Raw genomic sequence first — 24,310 nt, 5'->3', positions numbered from 1 at the left:
GATGTGGCAACTGAGGCCCAGGGAGACCAAGGGATGCCCAAAGTTACACAGCTACTAAGTGGAGGAACTAGTTTTCAAACTGAAGTCTTTTAATTGTAGTCTATGTTCTTTTCTAACCACAAAGCCATACTACAACTATTTCTTCAAAGCAAAGCAAAGCAAAACAAAACAAAATAGGCAGCCACTGGACTAAAAACTACAGGACTCGGTGAAACAGGTCTGGACTTTAATATAACCTTTTCTTGTGGCGGAGAGGCAGCTTGGGAGGAGGGCAGAAAATCTTCTGAACCCCGATTTCTTGTAGGCAGCAAATATGGACGATTCTATATGCATAATTTTGTTCTATTTGTCCAAATCCAAAATCATTTTCCTTGTGTGTCTAGGTGTTGACTAAATAATGTCCTCTAAAATTACTGACATTTCACTTACTTGAGTTTATTCTTTGTTTTTCTTCTGAAAATTCTGATGGAGGGACATGTTTTAGGCTCTCCTCCCTTCTAGCATCTAAATTCAATAAACGCCAGGTCATCACACACCAAGGGAGAAAGGTGGATTCTATTTGAAGTAATCTTATGACTGAAGGATCGTTTTTCTGGTCCACAAGTTTCCAGCTCCAACTAGGCGAATACTACTGACCAAGTAATGGCCAGAGGTGTTTCCTCTAAGTAGGAAAATGCTAAACTAAAGGAACAGTGTCTTTTCTCTTTCAAATTGTGGACACTTCAATGTGGTGTTAGTTACAAAGATTACCTCTGACAATAATGCAATGAGATCTTGAATGATAGGAGGGATACGATCACATTTTCCATGATCCTTTTCTTGCAATCCTAAAATTTCTGAACTACTGAAAACACAGCAGAATATGATGGCTACATGCAGTCTGTGATTACACTTCCAAAATGCTCTTTCTAATGGATGGAATGATGATTCCTTTCCTAACTTTCTCAACTGCCTAGTGGGATCTTAAATATTCTTTCTGAGTTTCATCAAGTCCCTGAGTATATTCTCTGCCTTTTAAAAGACAGAAACAGCTAGATTGAACCCTCCCTCCTCCTCCTGCACAAATGTACACTCTCTGAGAACAAGAGAAACCCCACGTACCATTAACACATTCAAAGACATCACAGCACTTTCCAGGTGTCCCATCTCCACGAGAGACTATGCGGGGAGTGGATCCCACCTCACACACGGGGAAACCACATAAGCCAGAGAGACACTCGCATCTGAAACCAAAGAAAAGGGAAGGAAAACCCCATGAATAAACAACAACATAGAAGTCGGGAGACCACAAACAAAGTGGCTGTGGAAAACTATTCACCCCTCTCTATGACACTGTCCTGTTTATCTGGTGTCGCTGGGGAATGGGGAGCGGGTCCTAACATAATTGGCATTCCAAATAACTAAGGCTCATCTCCTTAGTATACGCCCAGATATTTAACGTTAACCATTTTGACAGAAATATTCCTAAAATGCATTACTTCATTTCTTACTTAACCAGACTGGTATTGAGCGTAACAAACATTTTCTTGATGACTCAGGGCCATCTTTACATGCATACATTATCCTGTTACTCCAGACATCAGTGATGCTTGCACAGTCTGACACAGAATGATGTTTCTGCGTTAAACGATTCTATGTTGCTACTTGGTTGCTGTTGACCTTTAGGTGTTTTTCAGCAAATTTTCTGACTCGTCTTTCAACTAATAGGTTATTAGTTTTTTTTTTTTTTTTTTTTTAATCTTTGTGATTGTGTCTAGTAGCACCCTCCTCTGGAGCGACATTAATTAATTTATAATTGTGTATAATAAAAGAAACAGATTCTGATTGAAGACCGAGGAGCTTTATAAATAAAGGGCATAAGCTTTAGCAAATGGAGTTTGTGACAGCTATCTGGAAGCTGAAAGTCTTAATGTTTTGGATCTTCTAAGCTGCATGTGTGCATTTCTCTGAATGCAAACTACCTCTGCTGACTCTCACCCTTAACTTCAACTCCACTGCAAAACTTGCCTGACCACAGGAAAATAAGAGGCAGGTAAATATAAGAGGAGAAAAAGATATTGTCAACTGCCTGATGTTGATGTGTCGTAATGAAATAAGAGGCAGGAAATGAGAAGCTCAGGGCAGGAGGGTGTCAGGATGTAACTGTAATACAAGGAAGGAGCAGCTAGACTCTGCCCTGGGACTCCCCTGGCAATGGAAGCGTGGGTCAGAGGGTAGAGAGGATGACTAAGGGAGTTCCCAGGTTGGCAGGAGTGAAAGGAAGACATCCTAAAAAGAGACATCCTTGCCAGAAGTATGTGGGTATTTATGTACCAGAGAGGCCAAGATCAGGGGAGGGTAACATTCCCAGCAAGGAAGAACCATTAGCACATTAATTCTGTTTTTTCCCTCTTCTTATTTGATTGTTTTGTTCTATTTTTCTTTGGATCTTTCATAAATTAAAATATGACTGTTGTCCACAAGTACTTCCATAATCAGGCCTAGAGGTTTAATGACATTTATAGTTAACCGTGGAACTAAAAAGGAAACGAATTAAGTTAAAATTTGCACCAAACACCATTAAAGCCACTGGAAAGGTGTGACTATCCCCTCTCAGGCTTCTTCCTTGTGGGGGAGATGGTTATATACGGATTATATTGGAGAAGAGGGTGTTAGGTAATTAAAGTTTTGCTGCAATGGTATTTCTGACTACGGTTTAAAATAAATGTTTGGCTGTTTTGTGTGAGCAAAGCCGGGAGCTCTTGATTCATAATCTCTATTCCTACAGGACAATCACCTTCTACAGCTGAGTAAATATGAAATGAGCTTTTAGTCCCTGGTAAGGTTATCCCACAGTCTCTCATTTTTATGTGCCTAGGTACTGCAGTTTTAAGCAGATGATCATATCCCTGTGACATTACAGTAACAATATTTATTGCACTTGACACTCTGCACAACTTAAATTCTTCAGAGTTTACAGATTAATGGGGGTAGAGTACTGAGAGGCCCCACCCTGATCCCAATATCTGATGTCATTACAATGAAAGCATCCTACAAGAATAGCTGACTAACCTTTTTCCACATCTTTGGGAATTCCCCTTCTCTCCCACTGACATGTTCGAGGAAATTACTTTAGGTTAAACACCAGGGAGCGTACGATCAACCAATAAATACCTCCTCTGATGCCTTTCAACCCTTCAGAGACCTTTCCTCAACACTTGCATGCCAGGCTTTCTGCTGGGCCGACAGAAATCACACCAACCTGAAAACCATGACTAAGTTGGCCCTTTTTACCGCTTTTGACATTTGATCTATTTCCCAACATTGAAACATCTCTCTTGTTTTCTCCGAGACCCATACAGGTTGTCTCCAGCATGTTGCAGAAGATCTAAAACTGCACAACTGCCTAGTGACCCACTTAGGAAAGGAAAACCCTTTAGGTTGAATTTTTATTTCTAAACCCAGAATGACTGCACACTGAAGACCCAAGGATTCAGATGCCCTGGTTTTGGCCAGCAGGCTTGCTCCCAGCTCCTCTCCCTTCTCTACCAGCTCCTTGGAAAGCCCTCCCTACTTACTGCCACCTTTTGATTCTTCACAGCTTCCCCAAACCTGAGACTAGCAGATGTTCAAGACCATTAGCACCTTAATAAAGAAGGAACTTATGAAGGAATCAGAAAAGGTTAAAATCTGGGCTGTCATCAGATATCTATCGAGCAAGTATCTATTAGGTTGAGACTTCACGAAACTGCTTTCTTTGTAGATCAAAAATAGTCAAATAGCAATTTCACAGAGTTCAACATAATACAACTCATGTGAGTTATTTTTCGACAGATAGTCTACACACACTCTCAGGTAACAAACGGGGGCCTCATCAGGACCCTTATTTGCCAAGGAAATTTATTATGTCTATACATAATAAAATCAAACAAGGTTTCCTATCCTGTATTTTCCACTAGAAGAGCCTAGAGGGCACTCCCCTAGAGTCTTCTTGTAGTGAGTCACTGAATTACGGAACAACTGAAGCACTCAGACAGAATCTTGCCCTCATCACCTTTTCTCTTCATTCTTATTATTTTTTTGGTCCCTCCTCCCAATCTCCCTCTTACCCTTTACCCCAATGCCTGGATAAACAGCAAGCAATGGAATGGAGAAAACATGTGGATTGGTAGCTAAGGAAACAGACTAACTTATGAGTAAATCGATGTCCACACTTACCCCTCATTTCTAAAACCTTCCCTCCTCCAACTTCTAGGTTCCGACCTGGTCTCCTCTCACCAAAGTCTCCCCTTCTCCCAGTTCATGCCACGCCCATCCTATGGCTCAGTTTTTGTACTTCTGTAGTCAAAAACCTTCAGTTACTCTTCATTTAACTGATCAACTTCTCAGCCTAGCATTCAACACTCTCAAGTCTACAGATCTTTATTTGAATTCAATCTCGCAGTATTTCTCTTCATTCTCCCGATGCTACAGTCACCTTCTATTCTCCAAACAAGCCCTCCCTTTGCTCTCTTTCCACTGCTCACCCTACTCTCTCCTGAACATTCCTTATCTAGCCCTCATCTCCAGCTGTCTGTCTAGATACCATCTGCCTTTCCAGGCCAACCTCAGATAATAGCTCCTCTCTGAAACCCCAAATACCATACTTCTCTTAGGACATCTGAAGCAGAAGTGCTAAGGGTTTTTAAAGAAAACAAATAAAATAACAATTTTACTGAGATACAATTCACATACTGTAAAATTCACCCTTTTAAAGTATACAATTCAATGGTCTTTATATTCACAGGGTTTTGCTACCTAATTTTAGAACATTTTCATCATCTCATAAAGAAACCCTGTACTTCCCATTTATCCTCTCCCAGCCCCTGGCAACCACGAATCTCTATTCTTTCTCTATGGACCTACCTATTTTGGTCAGTTCACATAAACAGAATCATGGGCTAAGGGCTTTTCAACCTCCAACAAGAAGCAACTTGCATTTGCCATCTGCCTGAAAAATCAAGCCTTTAATGTTATCCTCAGTATTAAGATAATCATCAGTCAAGGTACCAAACTAATAAATGTCTGCAGAATGTAATCACAGCTGCAGCCAGGTAGGTTGGTGAAGCTGTCTTTTTTTCTCTCTCCAGTAGGTAATGGATTCAGCTTAGTGGGCATGTGGGTGGCGGAGTACAAAGATGAACAGCACTCAGAGAAATCATCTAAGCCCCTAGAGGGCACTCCCCTCCTTAGGAGGCCCACGCTGGCTGGCTCTGCGGGCTCAAAGGCAGTGCACACTAATACATTCCCTTCCCGTCATTTGTTTCCTGGTCTACACAGACAGTCCCAGAGTCCTAGCACAGCTTACAAGGTGCTCCCAAGTCTAGGCTCTACTTCTCCTCTAGCTTCCGCATTCTACTGGCCCCTCTACATGCTCCTGCACACGTGAGTAACAATGGCAATCTGCCATTCACTGAAGCCCTACACCCACTCCCGTCGCTTAGCGCCGCAGCGCAGCGTCCACTCCCGTCACTCAGCGTCCACTCCCGTCACTCAGCGTCCACTCCCGTCACTCAGTGCCGCAGCGCAGCGTCCACTCCCGTCACTCAGCGTCCACTCCCGTCACTCAGCGTCCACTCCCGTCACTCAGCGCCGCAGCGCAGCGTCCACTCCCGTCACTCAGTGTCCACTCCCGTCACTCAGCGTCCACTCCCGTCACTCAGTGCTGCAGCGCAGCGTCCACTCCCGTCACTCAGCGTCCACTCCCGTCACTCAGCGTCCACTCCCGTCACTCAGTGCCGCAGCGCAGCGTCCACTCCCGTCACTCAGTGTCCACTCCCGTCACTCAGCGTCCACTCCCGTCACTCAGTGCTGCAGTGCAGCGTCCACTCCTGTCACTCAGTGTCCACTCCTGTCACTCAGCGCTGCAGCGCAGCGTCCACTCCCGTCACTCAGCACCGCAGTGCAGCGTCCACTCCCGTCACTCAGCGCCGCAGCGCAGCGTCCACTCCCGTCACTCAGCGCCGCAGTGCAGCGTCCACTCCCGTCACTCAGCGTCCACTCCCGTCACTCAGCGTCCACTCCCGTCACTCAGCGCCGCAGTGCAGCGTCCACTCCCGTCACTCAGCGCCACAGTGCAGCGTCCACTCCCGTCACTCAGTGTCCACTCCCGTCACTCAGTGTCCACTCCCGTCACTCAGCGTCCACTCCCGTCACTCAGCGCCGCAGCGCAGCGTCCACTCCCGTCACTCAGTGCCGCAGCTCAGCGCCCACTCTTCCTCAAATCCCTGCCTCTTTCTTGCCCCTTAAGGCCACCGCCCTACAAGGCTTTCTCTGACCAAAAAAGCAACCAGGATTAGTTTTCTCTCCTCTTGGAATGGACCTGTTCCTCCTATGAAGTCAAAATCCTACTCTTTCTCCTGTGAATTCCCCTAGTGCCGGGGCATGTCTTATTTGTCTTGTAAATGAAAAAATGAATGACATAAAGACATCCAAACAATAATCTAGAATAAACTTTTTTTTTCATGGCTAGTAAGTCAGAGGTTAGGCCATGCATTGTTTTTACAGTTTTTATGTTTATAAATTTTAAACTCAGGGCTAATTGGTGCAGTGCTTTTCAAAATCAGTCTGTGGAGGGAAAGACTATGGAATTTGTTTAGAATGTGGATTCCAGGGTACCACAGTCATGGACTGTTTCTCAGAGTCTGGGGCAGGGCTCCAGAATCTGCCTGTATAATAAGCTCTCCAGGAGACTCCACTGGGGGGAATCTGGGACCCACTTTCGGAACAACTTGCTCCTAAAGGTGCAGTGCCTCAATCGTCACAGTTTAATTTGCACTTTCCACTGGAAAAAGCTATGTACAACTAGTTTTATCATTTTAATTAGGAGCACATTTTGATTAGTAGCACTTGCTCCTGCCTGAATACAGTTGCCTATGAGTGAGAGACACATAGAGTGAAGAAAACCGTAACTTTATTTACTATCCAATACCATCCATCATCCACCAGAAAATGGACGACTGCTAGCAAGCCACTTAAACTCTGGGATGCTCAGTTTTCTTGTCCATAATACAAGATGGTTGGACCTTAATGCTCTTTCTCCAAACTATAAAATCCTGTGATTCCATTACTGTCCTTCCCATCACTGCCACAGTCTGATCCCGGCTCATCCCCTTCTGCGGCTTCTCCTCGCCTGCACCCTGTCCTTGGAGCACATCACCATCTCGCCCTTCCACACCCACCTCCTCCTTACCAAGCACCTCAACCTTCAGGCCCAGCTCCAGATGGGCCTTGTCTCTGACACTGCTTTGTTTTGTTTTGTTTTGGAGGGGAATGCAGGAAAAGAAACAATATACTCAACAAGTTGAAGAATCAACAGTTCGTTTCACCAGAGTGACTAGAGAAACTGTAAAGGATGCTAAACGATAGGGAGTTAGAAAAAGACACTGTGGGGAGAGGAATCCTCTTTGCCACTCCCACCACCACTCAGCAAAGCAGCAAACTGTCAGACTCCTCATCTTCCCCAAGCAGATCCTTATTCCCTGCCCCTTCCTGGAGGGAAAACAACTCAGTGAGGCCCCTGCAAACATGTCTCCCAACCCTGCATTTATTCCACATCCAAACTCAGTGTTGAGCCCTTTAAAAGGGGGAGAATCACTATCTATAAATCAAAACCAACTCTATTCAGGTGGGAAGGAAGGCTCCCTTTACACAAGAATAAATGTGGAATTAAAAGGGCAAAGCACGTGTACTACTAGGATTCCACACAGGGTAACAATGAAACTGTCAGCAAAGGAAGTTACAATGACACATAAAACATATTCTTATCCTGTAAAAAGTATTTTCAACTTTAATTATATCTGATGTACTATCTTTCTATGGATTAAATTTCTTACCTCTCTCTAGGTATGTATAAGTTTAAAAAAGAAAAGAAGACTGCAAATAAAACATCCAAAAAGAAATGGGTTTCCCACCTGAGGGTCCAACTATCCTGATGGAAAACTGCACTCCTCCCTATGGAAGTTTCTTAGGACCACCATGCTTCTCCCGCCTCATTGTAAGATTTACTGCTAAGTAACAAACCCTCCTTCACCCTTTCTCCTGCTCATTCCTCCTGTGATGCCTTACATTTCCACCACCCAGGGGGATTAGGCATGTGCCTTAGTTGCAGCAGCAAGCACACCACCCAGCTCTAAGGATCACACGTGCCTCCTTCCAGAAGGCTCCCCGCTCCTCTTTTCACCTGTAAAACCAGAAACCCCATGTTCTTCACCACTTTCCCTTCAGAGACAACAGTAAACTCACTCTGCATTTTTGGTTGCTGTTGTCATGTTTTGCTTTTTTCTGCGGGGAGCAACTGAAGGATATGCTCCAGTATAGGGACAGTATCAATTGAGGGCAAGTAGGTAAGATATTCCTCTTCATTTCTTACTATGCGGTACTGCCAATAATGATAAAGTCCACTGTAAGCCCTTAATGACAGTCATTTTAGCTGCCCTCTTCCCAGCTTTCTCAAGGAGCAGATGATTATGGCTGGATCCTCAAGGCTGGCCTGTGGCTCAGGAAACTTATCCTTAGGTGCTAAGTTTGAGAGAAAAGTGGTATAAATTGTAAGAAAATAGAGACAGTGGGCCCACATGGTTCCTGGAAGATCTATAAATTATCTTGCAGAGTCAAGCCCCACCGTAAGCAGGTGAGGTCAGGAGAAAGCAAGGGCACTTCACATCGGTTACCGCCTCCACATGACTACTTAAAGAAGAGGAGAGTTGGGGCAGTTCCCAAGAGACTCCCTCCTGCAAGGGAGCCAGAGGCACAGACACACAGCTGGGAAGCACCCCCAGGGCCCATGCCCCTGTTGAACCGTGAGAGCTGGGATCTGGCAGGCATCCTGAACTGCACTCAGTTCAGCCCAACAAGCTGATAACAAGCACATCCCAGGACAGGCAGGCTCTCTGCCTTCACCTCCCCGGGCCCGGGGGAAAGACACCGGCGTGTGCTCCCATGGTGGGCAGGACGGCCGCAGAGGGGGACAGGAGAGGCGAATGGAGACCCAGGCGGGAAAAGCAGGAAGGAGGGGAAACTGGCACGTGGCACTCTGCGAAGGAGGAGGACTGGGTCTGGTGGGGACGGGACCTTGTATCAGAGAAACGTCAGGTGTTTCCATTTCAGGGCTGGATTCGCCGACCGTATTAGAAATGGATGCTTTGGAACGTGGACTCGGCTTGCTGGTGAACATGCAGTGATCCCGTAACTATCTGCTGAGTGTGTGTGTGTGTGGTAGGCACTCGGCTGGGTAGGGCTGGGGTACGCGGGGTCCTGACCCTCCATTTAGGAAGTCTGGTTTAGGGAGGTGTCAGATATACATAATCACAAACCAGAACACAATCGGATGGGGACTATTCTGTCTCCTCCCCAGAGCACGTGATGCACAAACACTAATGACATCAGGACTGAACCTCCTATTTGAAAATCTGGACAAATCCTCCACTGCTTGGGTGGCTAATGCTCCTTCACCTCTTCGGAGCTGCCTGCAGCCTGAGCTGCTGCTGAAAGAGCTGACTCCGAGCACACGTCCACGGGCTCCCTGTGGGCTGTCGATTCCCAGACCTCTCATCCTTGTCATCAGTGCAAAGTGCAAGGTCCTCTGGTCTCCCGTCCTCAAGGGAATGCACATCCCCACAGAGAACCGCTCTGCTTCCCAGGGACTCATCCTCCTACGCCCACTGCTCTGCCTTCCCCACCCTTTCCTCTCTCAGCATCTGAACATCATCACAGAGTATACCACTCAAATCTGTTCTAACCTGGCTCGCCTGAAAACACTACTTCCTCACAGTGAGACCATGAATTTCCCCACACTCACCCTTCACCTGGGGTGGAAGGGAGGCAGACGGTCTCCAAGCTGACCGCCGTGGGCTAGCCCACAGAGAGCTACCGCTTTCTCCCTCATGCAGGCCCTCCCTCTCTGTGACTTTGCCTCCTGCCCATTTCCTACGGGGGTGGAGGTTCAGAGAATGTACTCTGACATCCGGCAGTCTCAGGTTTGAGTTCTGGCCTCTCGGGAGCTGTATGACCTTGGGCAACACATCACCCCTCCAAGCCTCACTTGTACTGCCTGTAGGATGAGGGTGATGAAAGTGCCCATATCTCACAGGACTGCTGTGTGGATTAAATAAACTGATATGTGAAAAGTACCCAGGAAAGTGCCTGGAACACAGAAGCCCTCAACACCTGTTAGCTATTTTATGTATATCATTATAAACTGGAAGCTTCCAGGTCTATGTGGAGGAAGCAGTTTCAACATCCTGACCTCGCTTGATCTTTTGGAATCCAGTGACCCTTGCTGCCCCTCCACTTCAGCCACTTACTTTACTAGCCACAGCAATCTCAAATTTCAAGTCAGATATCCTAGTCGCTGAGCACAACGGTTCATCCTTCCTTCCAGGTCTCTCAGGCCCAAGCTCCCACTGCACCAACCCTTCAACCTCCCGGAGACATCTACTCCCAAATCTCTCCCTTTTCTTCTTAGCGTGGGCCTCATCCTGATGGTAACTCCTTAACAATACAGCCCAAACCCATGGCGTTTTACCTGAGTCACCACCTTCATGATACTTCTAAATTTCCTGCCCCTTTAACCTCCATCCATATCTTGTCTCTCAACACCAATCCCAAGTCAGTTACACCCAGAGATGGCAAACCTGTCTTCATTCAAAGGGAAGTGGGATGCTGCAGACAACTCTAGAGGGTCTGTGCCCTCTGAAGGGGCTTCACTACTCACTCCATGCAGAAACGTACAGTGTTGCTATAACTTTCAACTGCTCAAGAGAAGCCAGAGTTTTAAGTCAAGCATCGCAGGTTTTAAATGCTGATGACTAATTTAAAGATGCCAAAAAAAAAAAAAAAAAGGCAAATCAAAGAAAACATGTCTTGGGGTCAAATTCAGCCCAAAGGCTGCCAACTGCAAATACCCAAGTTGTTGATGACTGGTGGAGAGAAAAAAAAAAAAAAGGTACACACTCAGCAGTAGCTATTCCACCTCTTCAACACTGGAGTCCCTCACCTGTCCAAAGACCTCCATTCATCCCTAAGGATCATTCTGCCAACTAGAGGCACTAAGAGTTGATGCTGTGTGTATATGTGTGAGTAAGGGAGTGTGAGTGGGCACAGATGGGAAGTGTCCATCAAACAAGGGGAAGTGGGGATGGAGGGAAAGACATTCCAGGAAGAGGAAAGAACCTACTCACATCTACAGGGCGAAAAAGAATATAGTGTTTTAGGTTGGAGCAAATGGTTCAGCCACCAGGAGCATATGCTGTGCTGGGATTTGGGACTGGAGGATACTGTGGGGGAACTTGCAGGAGACATGGCTAGTGAGATAGGACAGAGCTGGTTAACAAGGGGCCTTGCATACCATACTAAGAAGTACCTTTAATTGAAAGCAATAAGAAAGTAATAAATATCTTGAACAAGTGATGGAGTCTTGCCAAGGGATGATTATCTACGAAAAAAACCCAACACTGCCATGAATTCCATTTTTCTTGAATCATAAAGATAGGCAGGATTAGTGGTAATATTTTTTCCTTTTTCTTTTCTTTTTTTACTGAAGTGTAGTTGACTTTTTTTTTAAAAACATCTTTATTGGAGTATAATTGCTTTAAAATGTTAAGTTTCTGCTGTATAACAAAGTGAGTCAGCTATACGTATACATGTATCCCCATATCCCATCCCTCTTGCGTCTCCCTCCCACCCTCCCTATCGCACCCCTCTAGGTGGTCACAAAGCACCGAGCTGATCTCCCTGTGCTATGTGGCTGCTTCCCACTAGCTATTTCTTTTACATTTGGTAGTGTATGTATGTCCATGCCACTCTCTCACTTTGTCCCAACTTACCCTTCCCCCTCCCCGTGTCCTCAAGTTCATTGTCTATGCCTGCATCTTTATTCCTGTCCTGCTCCTAGTTTCTTCAGAACCTTTTTTTTTTTTTTTTTTAGTTTCCATATTTCCTAGTCGCTGAGCACAACGGTTCATCCTTCCTTCCAGGTCTCTCAGGCCCAAGCTCCCACTGCACCAACCCTTCAACCTCCCGGAGACATCTACTCCCAAATCTCTCCCTTTTCTTCTTAGCGTGGGCCTCATCCTGATGGTAACTCCTTAACAATACAGCCCAAACCCATGGCGTTTTACCTGAGTCACCACCTTCATGATACTTCTAAATTTCCTGCCCCTTTAACCTCCATCCATATCTTGTCTCTCAACACCAATCCCAAGTCAGTTACACCCAGAGATGGCAAACCTGTCTTCATTCAAAGGGAAGTGGGATGCTGCAGACAACTCTAGAGGGTCTGTGCCCTCTGAAGGGGCTTCACTACTCACTCCATGCAGAAACGTACAGTGTTGCTATAACTTTCAACTGCTCAAGAGAAGCCAGAGTTTTAAGTCAAGCATCGCAGGTTTTAAATGCTGATGACTAATTTAAAGATGCCAAAAAAAAAAAAAAAAAGGCAAATCAAAGAAAACATGTCTTGGGGTCAAATTCAGCCCAAAGGCTGCCAACTGCAAATACCCAAGTTGTTGATGACTGGTGGAGAGAAAAAAAAAAAAAAGGTACACACTCAGCAGTAGCTATTCCACCTCTTCAACACTGGAGTCCCTCACCTGTCCAAAGACCTCCATTCATCCCTAAGGATCATTCTGCCAACTAGAGGCACTAAGAGTTGATGCTGTGTGTATATGTGTGAGTAAGGGAGTGTGAGTGGGCACAGATGGGAAGTGTCCATCAAACAAGGGGAAGTGGGGATGGAGGGAAAGACATTCCAGGAAGAGGAAAGAACCTACTCACATCTACAGGGCGAAAAAGAATATAGTGTTTTAGGTTGGAGCAAATGGTTCAGCCACCAGGAGCATATGCTGTGCTGGGATTTGGGACTGGAGGATACTGTGGGGGAACTTGCAGGAGACATGGCTAGTGAGATAGGACAGAGCTGGTTAACAAGGGGCCTTGCATACCATACTAAGAAGTACCTTTAATTGAAAGCAATAAGAAAGTAATAAATATCTTGAACAAGTGATGGAGTCTTGCCAAGGGATGATTATCTACGAAAAAAACCCAACACTGCCATGAATTCCATTTTTCTTGAATCATAAAGATAGGCAGGATTAGTGGTAATATTTTTTCCTTTTTCTTTTCTTTTTTTACTGAAGTGTAGTTGACTTTTTTTTTAAAAACATCTTTATTGGAGTATAATTGCTTTAAAATGTTAAGTTTCTGCTGTATAACAAAGTGAGTCAGCTATACGTATACATGTATCCCCATATCCCATCCCTCTTGCGTCTCCCTCCCACCCTCCCTATCGCACCCCTCTAGGTGGTCACAAAGCACCGAGCTGATCTCCCTGTGCTATGTGGCTGCTTCCCACTAGCTATTTCTTTTACATTTGGTAGTGTATGTATGTCCATGCCACTCTCTCACTTTGTCCCAACTTACCCTTCCCCCTCCCCGTGTCCTCAAGTTCATTGTCTATGCCTGCATCTTTATTCCTGTCCTGCTCCTAGTTTCTTCAGAACCTTTTTTTTTTTTTTTTTTAGATTCCATATATGTGTCAGCATACGGTATTTGTTTTTCTCTTTCTGACTGACTTCACTCTGTATGACAGACTCTATGTCCATCCACCTCACTACAAATAACTCAATTTTGTTTCTTTTTATGGCTGAGTAATATTCCATTGTATATATGTGCCACATCTTCTTTATCCATTCATCTATCGGTGGACACTTAGGTTGCTTCCGTGTCCTGGTTATTGTAAATAGTGCTGCAACGAACATTGTGGTACATGACTCTTTCTGAAGTATGGTTTTCTCAAGGTATATGCCCAGTAGTGGGATTGCTGGGTTGTATGGTAGTTCTATTTTTAGTTTCTTAAGGAAACTCCATATTGTTCTCCATAGTGGCTGTATCAATTTACATTCCCACCAACGGTGCAAGAGGGTTCCCTTTTCTAGTGGTAATGTTTTAAGTTGCAAGACACATTAAAAGTTTAAAAATCAATGACCACAATAGCCTAGAATGCCCTTTCCTCTTTCTCCATCTGGTGAACTCTGACTCATTCTTAAAGACTGAGCTCAAAAGTCAAATCCAACAGTTTTCCAAATAGGATCTCTTTGCTCTGTGAGCTTACTGTTTTTTGCACACTTCTATCTCTAAAGCACGTAGCCCTCTAAATTGCATTGTTTTCTACATGTTTGCCTTTCCTTTATTTATTTATGAATTTTGACATCTTTATTGGAGTATAATTGCTTTACAATGGTGTGTTAGTTTCTGCTTTATAACAAAGTGAATCAGCTATACATATACATATATCCCCATATCTCCTCCCTCTTGTGTCTCCCTCCCACCCTCCCTATCCCACCCTTCTAGGTGGTCACAAAGAACCGAGCTGATCTATGAGGCTGCTTCCCACTAGCTATCTATTTTACATTTGGTAGTATATATAAGTCCATGCCACTCTCTCACTTCGTCATAGCTTACCCTTCCCCTCCCAGTGTCCTCAAATCCATTCTCTACGTCTGTGTCTTTATTCCTGTCCTGCCCCTAGATTCTTCATAACCATTTATTTTTTTAAGATTCCATATATATGTGTTAGCATACAGTATTTGTTTTTCTCTTTCCGACTTACTTCACTCTGTATGGCAGACTCTAGGTCCATCCACCTCATTACAAATAACACAATTTTGTTTCTTTTTATGGCTGAGTAACATTCCATTGTATATATGTGCCACATCTTCTTTCTCCAAAGAAGATATACAGATTGCCAACAAACACATGAACGGATGCTCAACATCAGTAATCATTAGAGAAATGCAAATCAAAACAACTATGAGGTATCACTTCACATGGTCAGAATGGCCATCATCAAAAAATCTAGAAACAATAAATGCTGGAGAGGGTGTGGAGAAAAGGGAACCCTCTTGCACTGTTGGTGGGAATGTAAATTGATACAGCCACTATGGAGAACAGTATGGAGGTTCCTTAAAAAACTAAAAATAGAACTACCATACGACCCAGCAATCCCACTACTGGGCGTATACACTGAGAAAACCATAATTCAAAGAGTCATGTATCACAATGCTCACTGCAGCTCTATTTACAATAGCCAGGACATGGAAGCAACCTAAGTGTCCATCGACAGATGAATGGATAAAGAAGATGTGGCATGTATATGCCTTTCCTTTAGATGGTAAGCTCCTTGACATCAGTGTCTACATCTTATTCCTACAAGGTTAGCAATAACATCCAGCGCATGATAAACACTCGAATATTTGTTCTCCACACAGACTAAAAACACTGTGGGATTCTGATGCTAGGACTTGCCACAGCTTAACTATCTATAAATTTAACCAAAAGCATATACTGTGGTAGGCAATGATGAGATTGAGACTTACAAGGTGCAACCTTGTCCTCAAAAAAGTACACAATCTAATGTCTTAGGAAGTGTCATAAGAGTCTTCAAGAATCCATGATCTAGTTATGGAGATCAGAGTACTCCATCATCTTATCGTAAGAGTCATGACATACAAACAAAGGTAAAATCAGGAAAGGTTCATTTAAAATGCACTTGTCTGTGTGATACATTCACAACAGACTGAGCATCAAGTCCAAGAGAAACCAGCTGCCTCCACCTTCAGGGTTGCAGTCAAGCAGTTAAACATCTGCTGGGCAAATATAACCTTGAACCCTCTGCACTCTGTGTCCACACAGTAGTGAGTCTTATCACTTACATCCCATGTAAAGGTGCAGATGAAGAGTAAAATATAGTACACCAAATTTGGGGTTGCTTCTGGCATTTCCAGAAGAGGTAGGATTTGAATATGTTAGATTTGCTTTTTTGCAGAACTGTCTGGAGCTGTTCTCCCGTTCAGCTGTGTCATGATGATGATGATTTCAAATGAGGGTGGGTGGGGAAAGCCCTCTGAGGTTCAATATTATCCAGGCTGTGCATTCGGCTTTCCAACTTAATCGAAAGTCTTACGGAATTCAGCTGAGTTACTCTCTTTGAGCGAGAGTCAGAAGGCCATGTCTTTATCATCTGGTGATGGCCAGGCTCACTCAGATCAAACTGAAAGCCTCTGAGTGAGAGCCCTGAGCTTTGTTTCAGGACTGAAACAAATATAAACTAAGACTAGACACTGGTCTAATGCATGGTGAACCACCAAAGACATAAGGCACTAGTATAGGAAGTGCAGGGCTTCCACATCTGAAGTGAATTATTGACAAATTAAACTCTCTACTAGGGAGATAGTTCATCTCCAATGGGCAAGGGCTTTACTTCTAGGAAAGCATATTTTCTTCATTCTGGGGATAAGTCCAATAATAACATGGAATTCCTACAATTATTTTGTTTTAAAAACATCGGAGTTTAATATAGACTCTGGCTTTTTTCGTCATGAGTTGACTTGCTCTTTTGGGCCAAAAATTACTGTGACAGAGGGCAACAGAATAGATGTTCTTTTCTTAGTTGAGAAAGAAGGGCTTCAAATATATTTCCAAATTTTTCTGCATGTGTTTAGAAACAGAGAGAATGCTACCATGACAGCATGTCAAGAGTCAGGAATGTTTTAAATCTGTGCTATGCTAATCCATATTTTACATATTGGGTAACTTAATTTTATTTATTCCCCAAAAGCAGCTGGATAATTATTCAAATTAAAGGGAACAACCAAAAAGTGAACTGAATTAGAGATATTTGTCTACTAAAAGATTAATCTTATCAAAAAGCCCCCAAAACTGTTATTAAGTGCCGTCTTCTTCAAGACAAGGTCTTGGGAACAGATGGACATGATAATTCATTACAAGATTCTTAATTTGATAAAGTACTTTTGAAAATGAATATTCAGGGATAATTTCCACTGGTTAGTTTCCATAAGCATGATACACGCAACTTAATTACCTAGCACACTGTTAAGAGCACAGGGATCTACAATAACTGTAATTTGATGGTCTAAAGAACTTAACACCATCTCAAAGAACTAAGGGGGGGCTCCCTGAGCTTTGAAAAGGAACCTGCCTTTTCTGAGCCACATGCAGGAAGTTTCTGGCTTTGACATCTGTGTCTGGTTGGGCTGATGTGCCCTGTGATGACAGTCTTGTCCTCCGTGTTCCTGACCCTCGTGTAATCCTCCTGCCCACCCTCTGGCCCCTCAACACCCTCCTAAAGGCATCAACCAGCAGAATGATAGGCTGAGGCTCTGGAGTCAAGACTTGACTGGGGAGCTCTGGAAAGCTGAATCACCCAAGTGTAAGTGTAGCAGCAAAGTCTTGACACTGTCCCTCCAAGACTATTACTCAAAGGCGGAGAGATGTTAATGGAGCAGAGGGATACAATGGGACTTCTCTGTAAGATCATACCTGTAGATTCCAAGCTTTGAAACTACAGGCAAATATGGAGGGATATGAAAAATGATCATCAGTGATTCTGTGTGTGTGTGTGTGTGTGTGTGTGTGTGTGTGTGTGTGTTCCCTTCTTATTTCCTTCCAAAGGGCTGCGACTTTTCTGAGACTGGTGGAGGTAATATTTGTAAGGTAATGAGTTCCTTCAAGCCTTGTCCCTATCTTATTCATTACCACCAAGCCCAGTGTTCTCTGTCTTCCATGAGGTTCTCAATGAGTCTTGGCCATTTAACTGAGCATTTCCAAATCTGCACCTTGTTTTCACTCACTGTAGCTTTGTGGTTAGATTAATTTTTTTTTAATTAATTAATTTTTTTTGGTTGTGTTGGGTCTTTGTTGCTGCGCGCCGGCTTTCTCAGTTGCGGTGAGCAGGGGCTACTCTTTGTTGCGGTGCGCAGGCTTCTCATTGCGGTGGCTTGTCTTGTTGCGGAGCACGGGCTCTAGGTGCGTGGGCTTCAGTAGTTGTGGCACACGGGTTCAGTAGTTGTGGCTCACAGGCTCTAGAGCGCAGGCTCAGTAGTTGTGGCGCACGAGCTCAGTTGCTCTGCAGCATGTGGGATCTTCCTGGACCAGGGCTCGAACCTGTGTCCCCTGCATTGGCAGGCAGATTCTTAACCACTGCGCCACGAGGGAAGTCCCGTGGTTAGATTAATTTTGCTGTAACTCAAGCGCTTCTGAAAGGAAAAGACAACCTGCCAAAGATTCCATTCTGTTGGCTTCAGCGGGGATGAGTCAATTTCAGGCTATAAATTCTGAAACCCCGGAAAGCTTCTTTTCTAAATATCTACATCCAGTCACAAGAAACATCGTGCAGCAATCTGCTAAGACTCTATTATTGTAATACAATACAGTACCAACAAGACAAATTTTCTTGAGAGCACAGAGAAATCAGGATGGAGGAATGGGAACTTAAGCATCCTAGATTTTCAACCTGAAGCAGCAGAGTTATGACTATCTAGATGTTGTGGTAAAGGAAAAAAAATTCATGACCTTCGTTCTGGTCATGGGCTGTATATCTGATGTATCTTTCTGATACAATAGGGTTAGGCATCCTTCCTTTTTTCTTGTTTCCTTTCCTGGAATTACAGTGTTTGCAGCTGTTATAATATGACACAGTATGAGTGAGAAATTGTCTTCTAAGGTCAATGTCTTACAAGACAGAAATAAAACTGAGGCTCAAACAAAGAAAAGGGAACTTAACTCAGTAGACCATTTTTTATTTTAAGAGACATAGAAAGAAATGGTGTAATCATAAAGTTAGGAACAGAATCCAAACCTCTTCCACAAATATAATATAAATATAATATAATGCTCTCTGTGTGTATATACAAGTTAGTGTGAAATAAAGAAAACTGCAATAAAAATATGGAGACGCTGCATAAAGAGGAGTGACAGGGAAGAGAGACAAAGACAGACTTTACCTTAAGGGAAGTGGGGTAGCAATAGCTGGGGAAAGACAGGTACAAATACTGGTGTGGGAGCCAGCCAGCAGCCATGCACAGGCTGATGGGAGTTCATGGTGGTGAGCATGCAGGGGTACGAGGATGCCACACCCAGCACGCTCCCCACAACGTACCCAGAAAGGCAGGCGGACAGGCAGAGATATCCACATTCTATGAGAGAGCAGTTTAACACAGTAAGTCCTTATTTTATGGATTCAGCCTTTGGCCAGACAGTCTCTGCTCCTGCTATATAAGGGGCTATCTATTTACAGATATTAAAAAAAAAAAAACAACTAACTAGCAATAATCAACTAGCCATTAACCAACAGGCAATCTATTTTGTTGGATTACCACTCAGTTTTCACAATTCAACCAGTTCTGAGCATCCTGGTTTAAATTATTAGTCTAAGAAAAAATTATTACTATTATTTCACTTTGCCTTTCCTATTTTTTTTAAAAGAAAATGGAAAAAAAAGAAAAAGTAACCGTAATTCTTTTATGACTTCCTTTGGACTTTATCCCCTTCATGATAAAAACCATATATCTCTCCCATTATCTTCTGAGTTCTGGGATTTTCTAAAATTTCCCTTCTCATTTCTTTCTCAGGAGTCTCCTATCACCAGCAGATCGGGGTGTTTCTTTTTTTTCCCCTCTCTAAAGGGTTTGGGAAAAGTCAAAAATTTAAATTTAAGTAGAAGCTGCTTTTGAGATCATCAAATCCCTCCTCCCCTCCTTCTCTCTCAGGTAAGAAAACAGACCCAGATGTTGTGAGGCTTGTCCAGATTCATGCGGAAGTGGACCTGGATTCTAGAACTCAGTTATCCAGGCACAGCTTTTTCTGCATAGCACCAGGTGACGTGTGAAGGAGTATTCTTTAGCTGCTGAACGGTCTACTCACATGTACACATTTGCCCACACACTACACTGTAAAAGCAAGTGTATGACATGGAATGTTAGGTCCCCTGAGTGGTGGGGCCGGAGAGGGGCTTTGGGGAGTGAGCTCAGGACCACAGCAGTACGGTGCTAGCTGGTGATTTGTGCTCACAAAGCCTGGCTCTGCCACTCAGCGGGCAGGACCCTTCCTGAAACGGGACAGCCACACAATCTGCCTCCTGTGGGTGGGGCCGCGCTGGGATTCAGGTTCAGCTACATTTTCACTGGAACTGCACTCAGAATCTAATGTGCTCAAGACATTCTATTGAACGTTTTCGGGAAAACCAAAGTCACATAACAGTCAACATTTTAGCCTACAGATAATCTAAAATTTTTAATTACTTTGGACTAAGAAGAAAAAGTTAAAAATGCTTCCAAATCTTGATTTAAAAATAAAAGAGGATTTTCAGTATAGTCTCAGAAAGCAAGAGAGATAAATGTTCTGGATATAGGTTCTGGAAGAATCGGACCCTTTAGTCAGAGAGAGGCTGCGGACAGGAGAGAGCTTGGGAACCTGGCTGGATACACTGTACACAACCCAGGAGAAACCCTATTTTAAGTTTCTCAACATTATAAACACTGACTTAATTTATTTCCACCTCAAAATAACTGGATTGGATTTTTCTAAATAACTATTAAGGAATGGATATTTAGAGACAGAAATTGAAAACAGAATGGTTCCGAACAAAAAGTTGGGGACAAATCTCATTAAAGTAAATTTAGAATGGGTGACTGTCAATAACATATTATATTCATTCATCTTCTTAATAAAAACATAAGAACAGTTACATAACAAAGCAAAAGGCATAAGGATATTGAAACACTCATTTGACTTACGGTAAAAAGGAATACAGCAAAGGTATTACTTTTTAGATTTTTAACTAGTTAATTTCTCCCCTGTGAACCTGTATCTAAAAAGCCTGGTGAAAAATTACAGAGGCAAAGGGAAAACTCTGTAAAATGCAGCACATACATCGGGGATAGCAAAGGGTGAGGAGTGCAGAGAAAAAACAAAATAAAACATGATCTGGGAGCTTTCTTCTTAATAAACAGTCTAAGCTGGCCGACACAGGAGGACATGGGATGCACAGAGGTACAGCGCAGGCTGGATCTACCCTCCAACCACACCTGGTGGGTATATTTCTCTCAGACAACTATCCATTCCAGAATCAACCATTACCAAGGGAATCACTATGTACATCTTTGAAAGTTTGGGGTTTTTTTCTGTTTGTTTTAAAAATTGACCTGGTTTTATCAGGCAGATCTTATGGCATCCAAAAATGGCATTCCCTGTTGTGTGATGAGAGAAAACCAAGATTAACTAGATAGTCACAACATTCCATAAGGAGAGGAGTTAAAAATAATGATTGGCTAAACGATGCTTAAAGTCGAGGTGGTGCTCAGAGGCTCCTAAATCATTTATCTACTCCCAGGTGAACTGCTGACTGGCAAGTGAAGGGAGAAGCAGAAACAGAGCAGCTGAGAGAAAGGAGGGCGCTGAGTCCCAGGGCCAGAAGGACATTAGTCTTTGGAAAGAAGGTCGCAGAGCTGCAACACTCCACCAACTTTCGACCATTAGAAAACGAAACCTAAGGAGGCCCCTATTTTGATGACATGTATGTTATGGTGGATTAAAAATGGTCACAGGGCTTCCCTGGTGGCGCAGTGGTTGAGAGTCCACTTGCCGATGCAGGGGACGCGGGTTCGTGCCCCGGTCCGGGAAGATCCCACATGCCACGGAGCGGCTGGGCCCGTGAGCCATGGCCGCTGAGCCTGCGCGTCCGGAGCCTGTGCTCCGCAACGGGAGAGGCCACAACAGTGAGAGGCCCGCGTACCGCAAAAAAAAAAGTCACACATTCTTTGCAGCTTCTCCCATCAAGAGGTGGAATCCACTGCCCCACACTTTGAACCAAGGCTCTCCCTGTGAATTGCTTCCACTATCAGAATGCAGTGGAGGTCATGCTGTGTGACTTCCAGGTTCTTGGTCTCTTTTAAGGCTTTGCTGCGTCCTCCCTTGCTTCTGCCATCACATAGAGGAGCCAGGATGAAGGACCACACAGGGGGTGACAGGCCTTTCCAGCCAGATATGTGAGAATGATGCCACCGTAGACCATCTAGCCCCAGATGACCCACCAGCTGCCTACAGAAGAACCTCCCAGTTAAAACACTGAGGCATGAGAAATAATAAATCTTCATTGTTTTAAGCAACTACTTTTGGGGGTGTCTTGTTACACAGCAGTGTGTAACTGAAACATGGGTATATTGTGTTAATATGTACTATGCTGATATAAACAAACATGATGGTGAGATATAAATTCATATTCTTTAATATATTTCCTGAACTTAAAAACAACAACAGAACATTGTACCAAAAAAAAAAAAAAAAAAAAACTGCACTGGAGAGCATAGGGCTTTGAATCAAAGAACCTGGGCTGAAGACTTGGACCTGCTCTGTCCCCTGTACCAAAAAACATTTGTGATCTTGCACAAGTCACTTATTCTCTCAACCTCTGTTTTCATATCCATAAGTTTCTCATGGAGTCAGAAAGATGACAAAATGAGGGCAGCAAAAGTAAAAAATGCTTTGTAAACAGCAAGGTACAAGTTTAAGCTGTCACTGTTACTGCCACCTAGATGTTACTTAAAGACTTCCCTGTTTTTCCTTCCCTGCAAAGACATCATTTGATCAAAGCATTTGACATAACTTTCTCTTTGTAAGTTTCCTTTTCCATGGAGGCACTGGCATGCACACATGTACAAAGGGTCTTGCAAAGACCATGAGGTGTCATGAGCCCCATGGACAGTCCCATTTTTCCTTTTTGTCATCACGCAGGGTTCAGGCCCAGTTTAAGGCCCAGAGCCACTAAGCCTCATTCCTTTTCACTATCTCCTGAAAGGTATGATGAGCTGCCATATACCTCACAACATATTCTAGCACCAACAGAAGAGAAGAGGATGAAAAGAATTAGCAGAGTGCTTGGACACCTAAACCAAGTTGAGGGAAGGAAGATTTTAAAATGATAATTATATCACAAAGAATTATATCTAAACAGGATGAAGTTCAGGAGAAAAGACAGCGAAAGAGGGGACAATGAAGGATGGGCCATTAAAAAAACGCAGAGACTCAGCAAGGGGAGAAGGACTAACATATCCTTAGAAAGGGCAGAGGTGGGTGGGAGAACAAGTACTTGTCAGGCATGGAAGTGGAAAGAGATATCCATGCACCATAAGGACATCTGGAGGGGAGTATCTATCACTTGGAAGAGCTCAGCTCATGTTCCATGAATGAATGAATAACTGAATGAATAAATGAACTGAGAACAGGCAACTCAAAAGAAAATTCACCAAGTGAGCAAGTACTTACACCCAAACAGGGCAGTCAGGGGCCTTAATGGGTGACACAGTCTCACTGGGAATGGCAATTCCATTTGGATGGTAATGAAGGAGGGAGGGATTTATTCTTTAAGATGAGGGCAGAATGTCCACAAATTCCTTTTTTTAGTCTATGCAAGTATAATAAGTCCTACAAAAAAGGGGCTGTGACTTCCACCTAAGGTAAACCTCTACTGCTAAAGTTTCCAATATTTTACCTTACTCTGTCCTGACTGTAAAGGGCTTTTCCCCCTGAATTCGCCGCACAATCAGTTTTGATCTCAAATGGCTCTAATTTCTTAACAGTGCTCTTTATAAATATGCTGGTAAAGGCCAAGTCATCATAACAGGGCTTTGCATATTCTAAAATGCTCTTCTTTATACCTAATCATGGTCTCAAAGAGAAAACCTTTGACGTGGATCACACACAAGGATAAAGTTAGGTAGTTTTCTTCTCTTAAAATACTACCAGTATTACAACATATTAGGCTCTTTTCTTTTTATTTCCACTTTCACGTGATTGTTTGGGTTTTTATTCTCTTATCAAAGTATGACCTGTCTGTCATCCTCCTTAACAAGTGGGAACCCATTTCATATGCTCAACTAGGTTAAGTCACAGTCTGAGTGTATTCTGCATTACTGATTCATTCATAATTAATGCATACACAGAGGAAAAGAAAGAAGACACAATTCCTGACCTGTAGAAATGTCCTTTAGCTGGTGAGACAAGACTTTACCCATGTTAACAGTTACATAACAATGCAAGGAAGTATATGATTAATTGGCAACATGGACAGGATATGTTGGGAGTACCTAGGGAGTGAGACGGGTGTTGGCTGAGAACAAAGATCTTGTGGATAAAGTAGAATTTAACTGGGAGTCCTGCAGGATGAACAATACTATTAGAAAAGGTAGAATGGAGAGATAAAGACATCTCATGCTTTGAGACATGAGCCCAGTGCTTGGAGTGGAGGATTTCTGCAATACTGAGAACTGGCCATAAAGAAGGGGGGTGGGGGGAAACTGCAAGGGTTTTATAGTGAGACAAGGAGTAGTATTACCACCTAATGGCAGGAAGATAATTTTTCTCTTCCTCAACATATAAGTCACCATGGCCAATAGTGGGCCTGTTCATTCATTCATTCACTCATTCATAAATGTAGGTT

General features: G+C 43.5%; 1 protein-coding gene across 3 annotated transcripts in view; it reads right to left on the bottom strand.

Annotated features, from left to right (window-relative positions):
* The window catches only part of CRIM1 (cysteine rich transmembrane BMP regulator 1), a 210,317-nt gene that overhangs the window by 85,089 nt on the left and 100,918 nt on the right, over window positions 1–24,310 (bottom strand). For all 3 annotated transcript variants that reach the window (XM_024753592.1, XM_024753593.1, XM_024753594.1), the window contains one exon: window positions 1,102–1,223. In XM_024753592.1, the coding sequence (XP_024609360.1) occupies window positions 1,102–1,223 (122 nt within the window). The remainder of the gene's footprint in view (window positions 1–1,101; window positions 1,224–24,310) is intronic.

This window comes from Neophocaena asiaeorientalis, unplaced genomic scaffold (assembly GCF_003031525.2).
Source record: "Neophocaena asiaeorientalis asiaeorientalis breed wild unplaced genomic scaffold, Neophocaena_asiaeorientalis_V1.1 scaffold171, whole genome shotgun sequence".
In the NCBI taxonomy this organism is placed as follows: Eukaryota; Metazoa; Chordata; class Mammalia; order Artiodactyla; family Phocoenidae; genus Neophocaena; species Neophocaena asiaeorientalis.
Note: the sequence above shows the minus strand (reverse complement) of the source record. Positions and strands in the feature narration are given on the sequence as shown.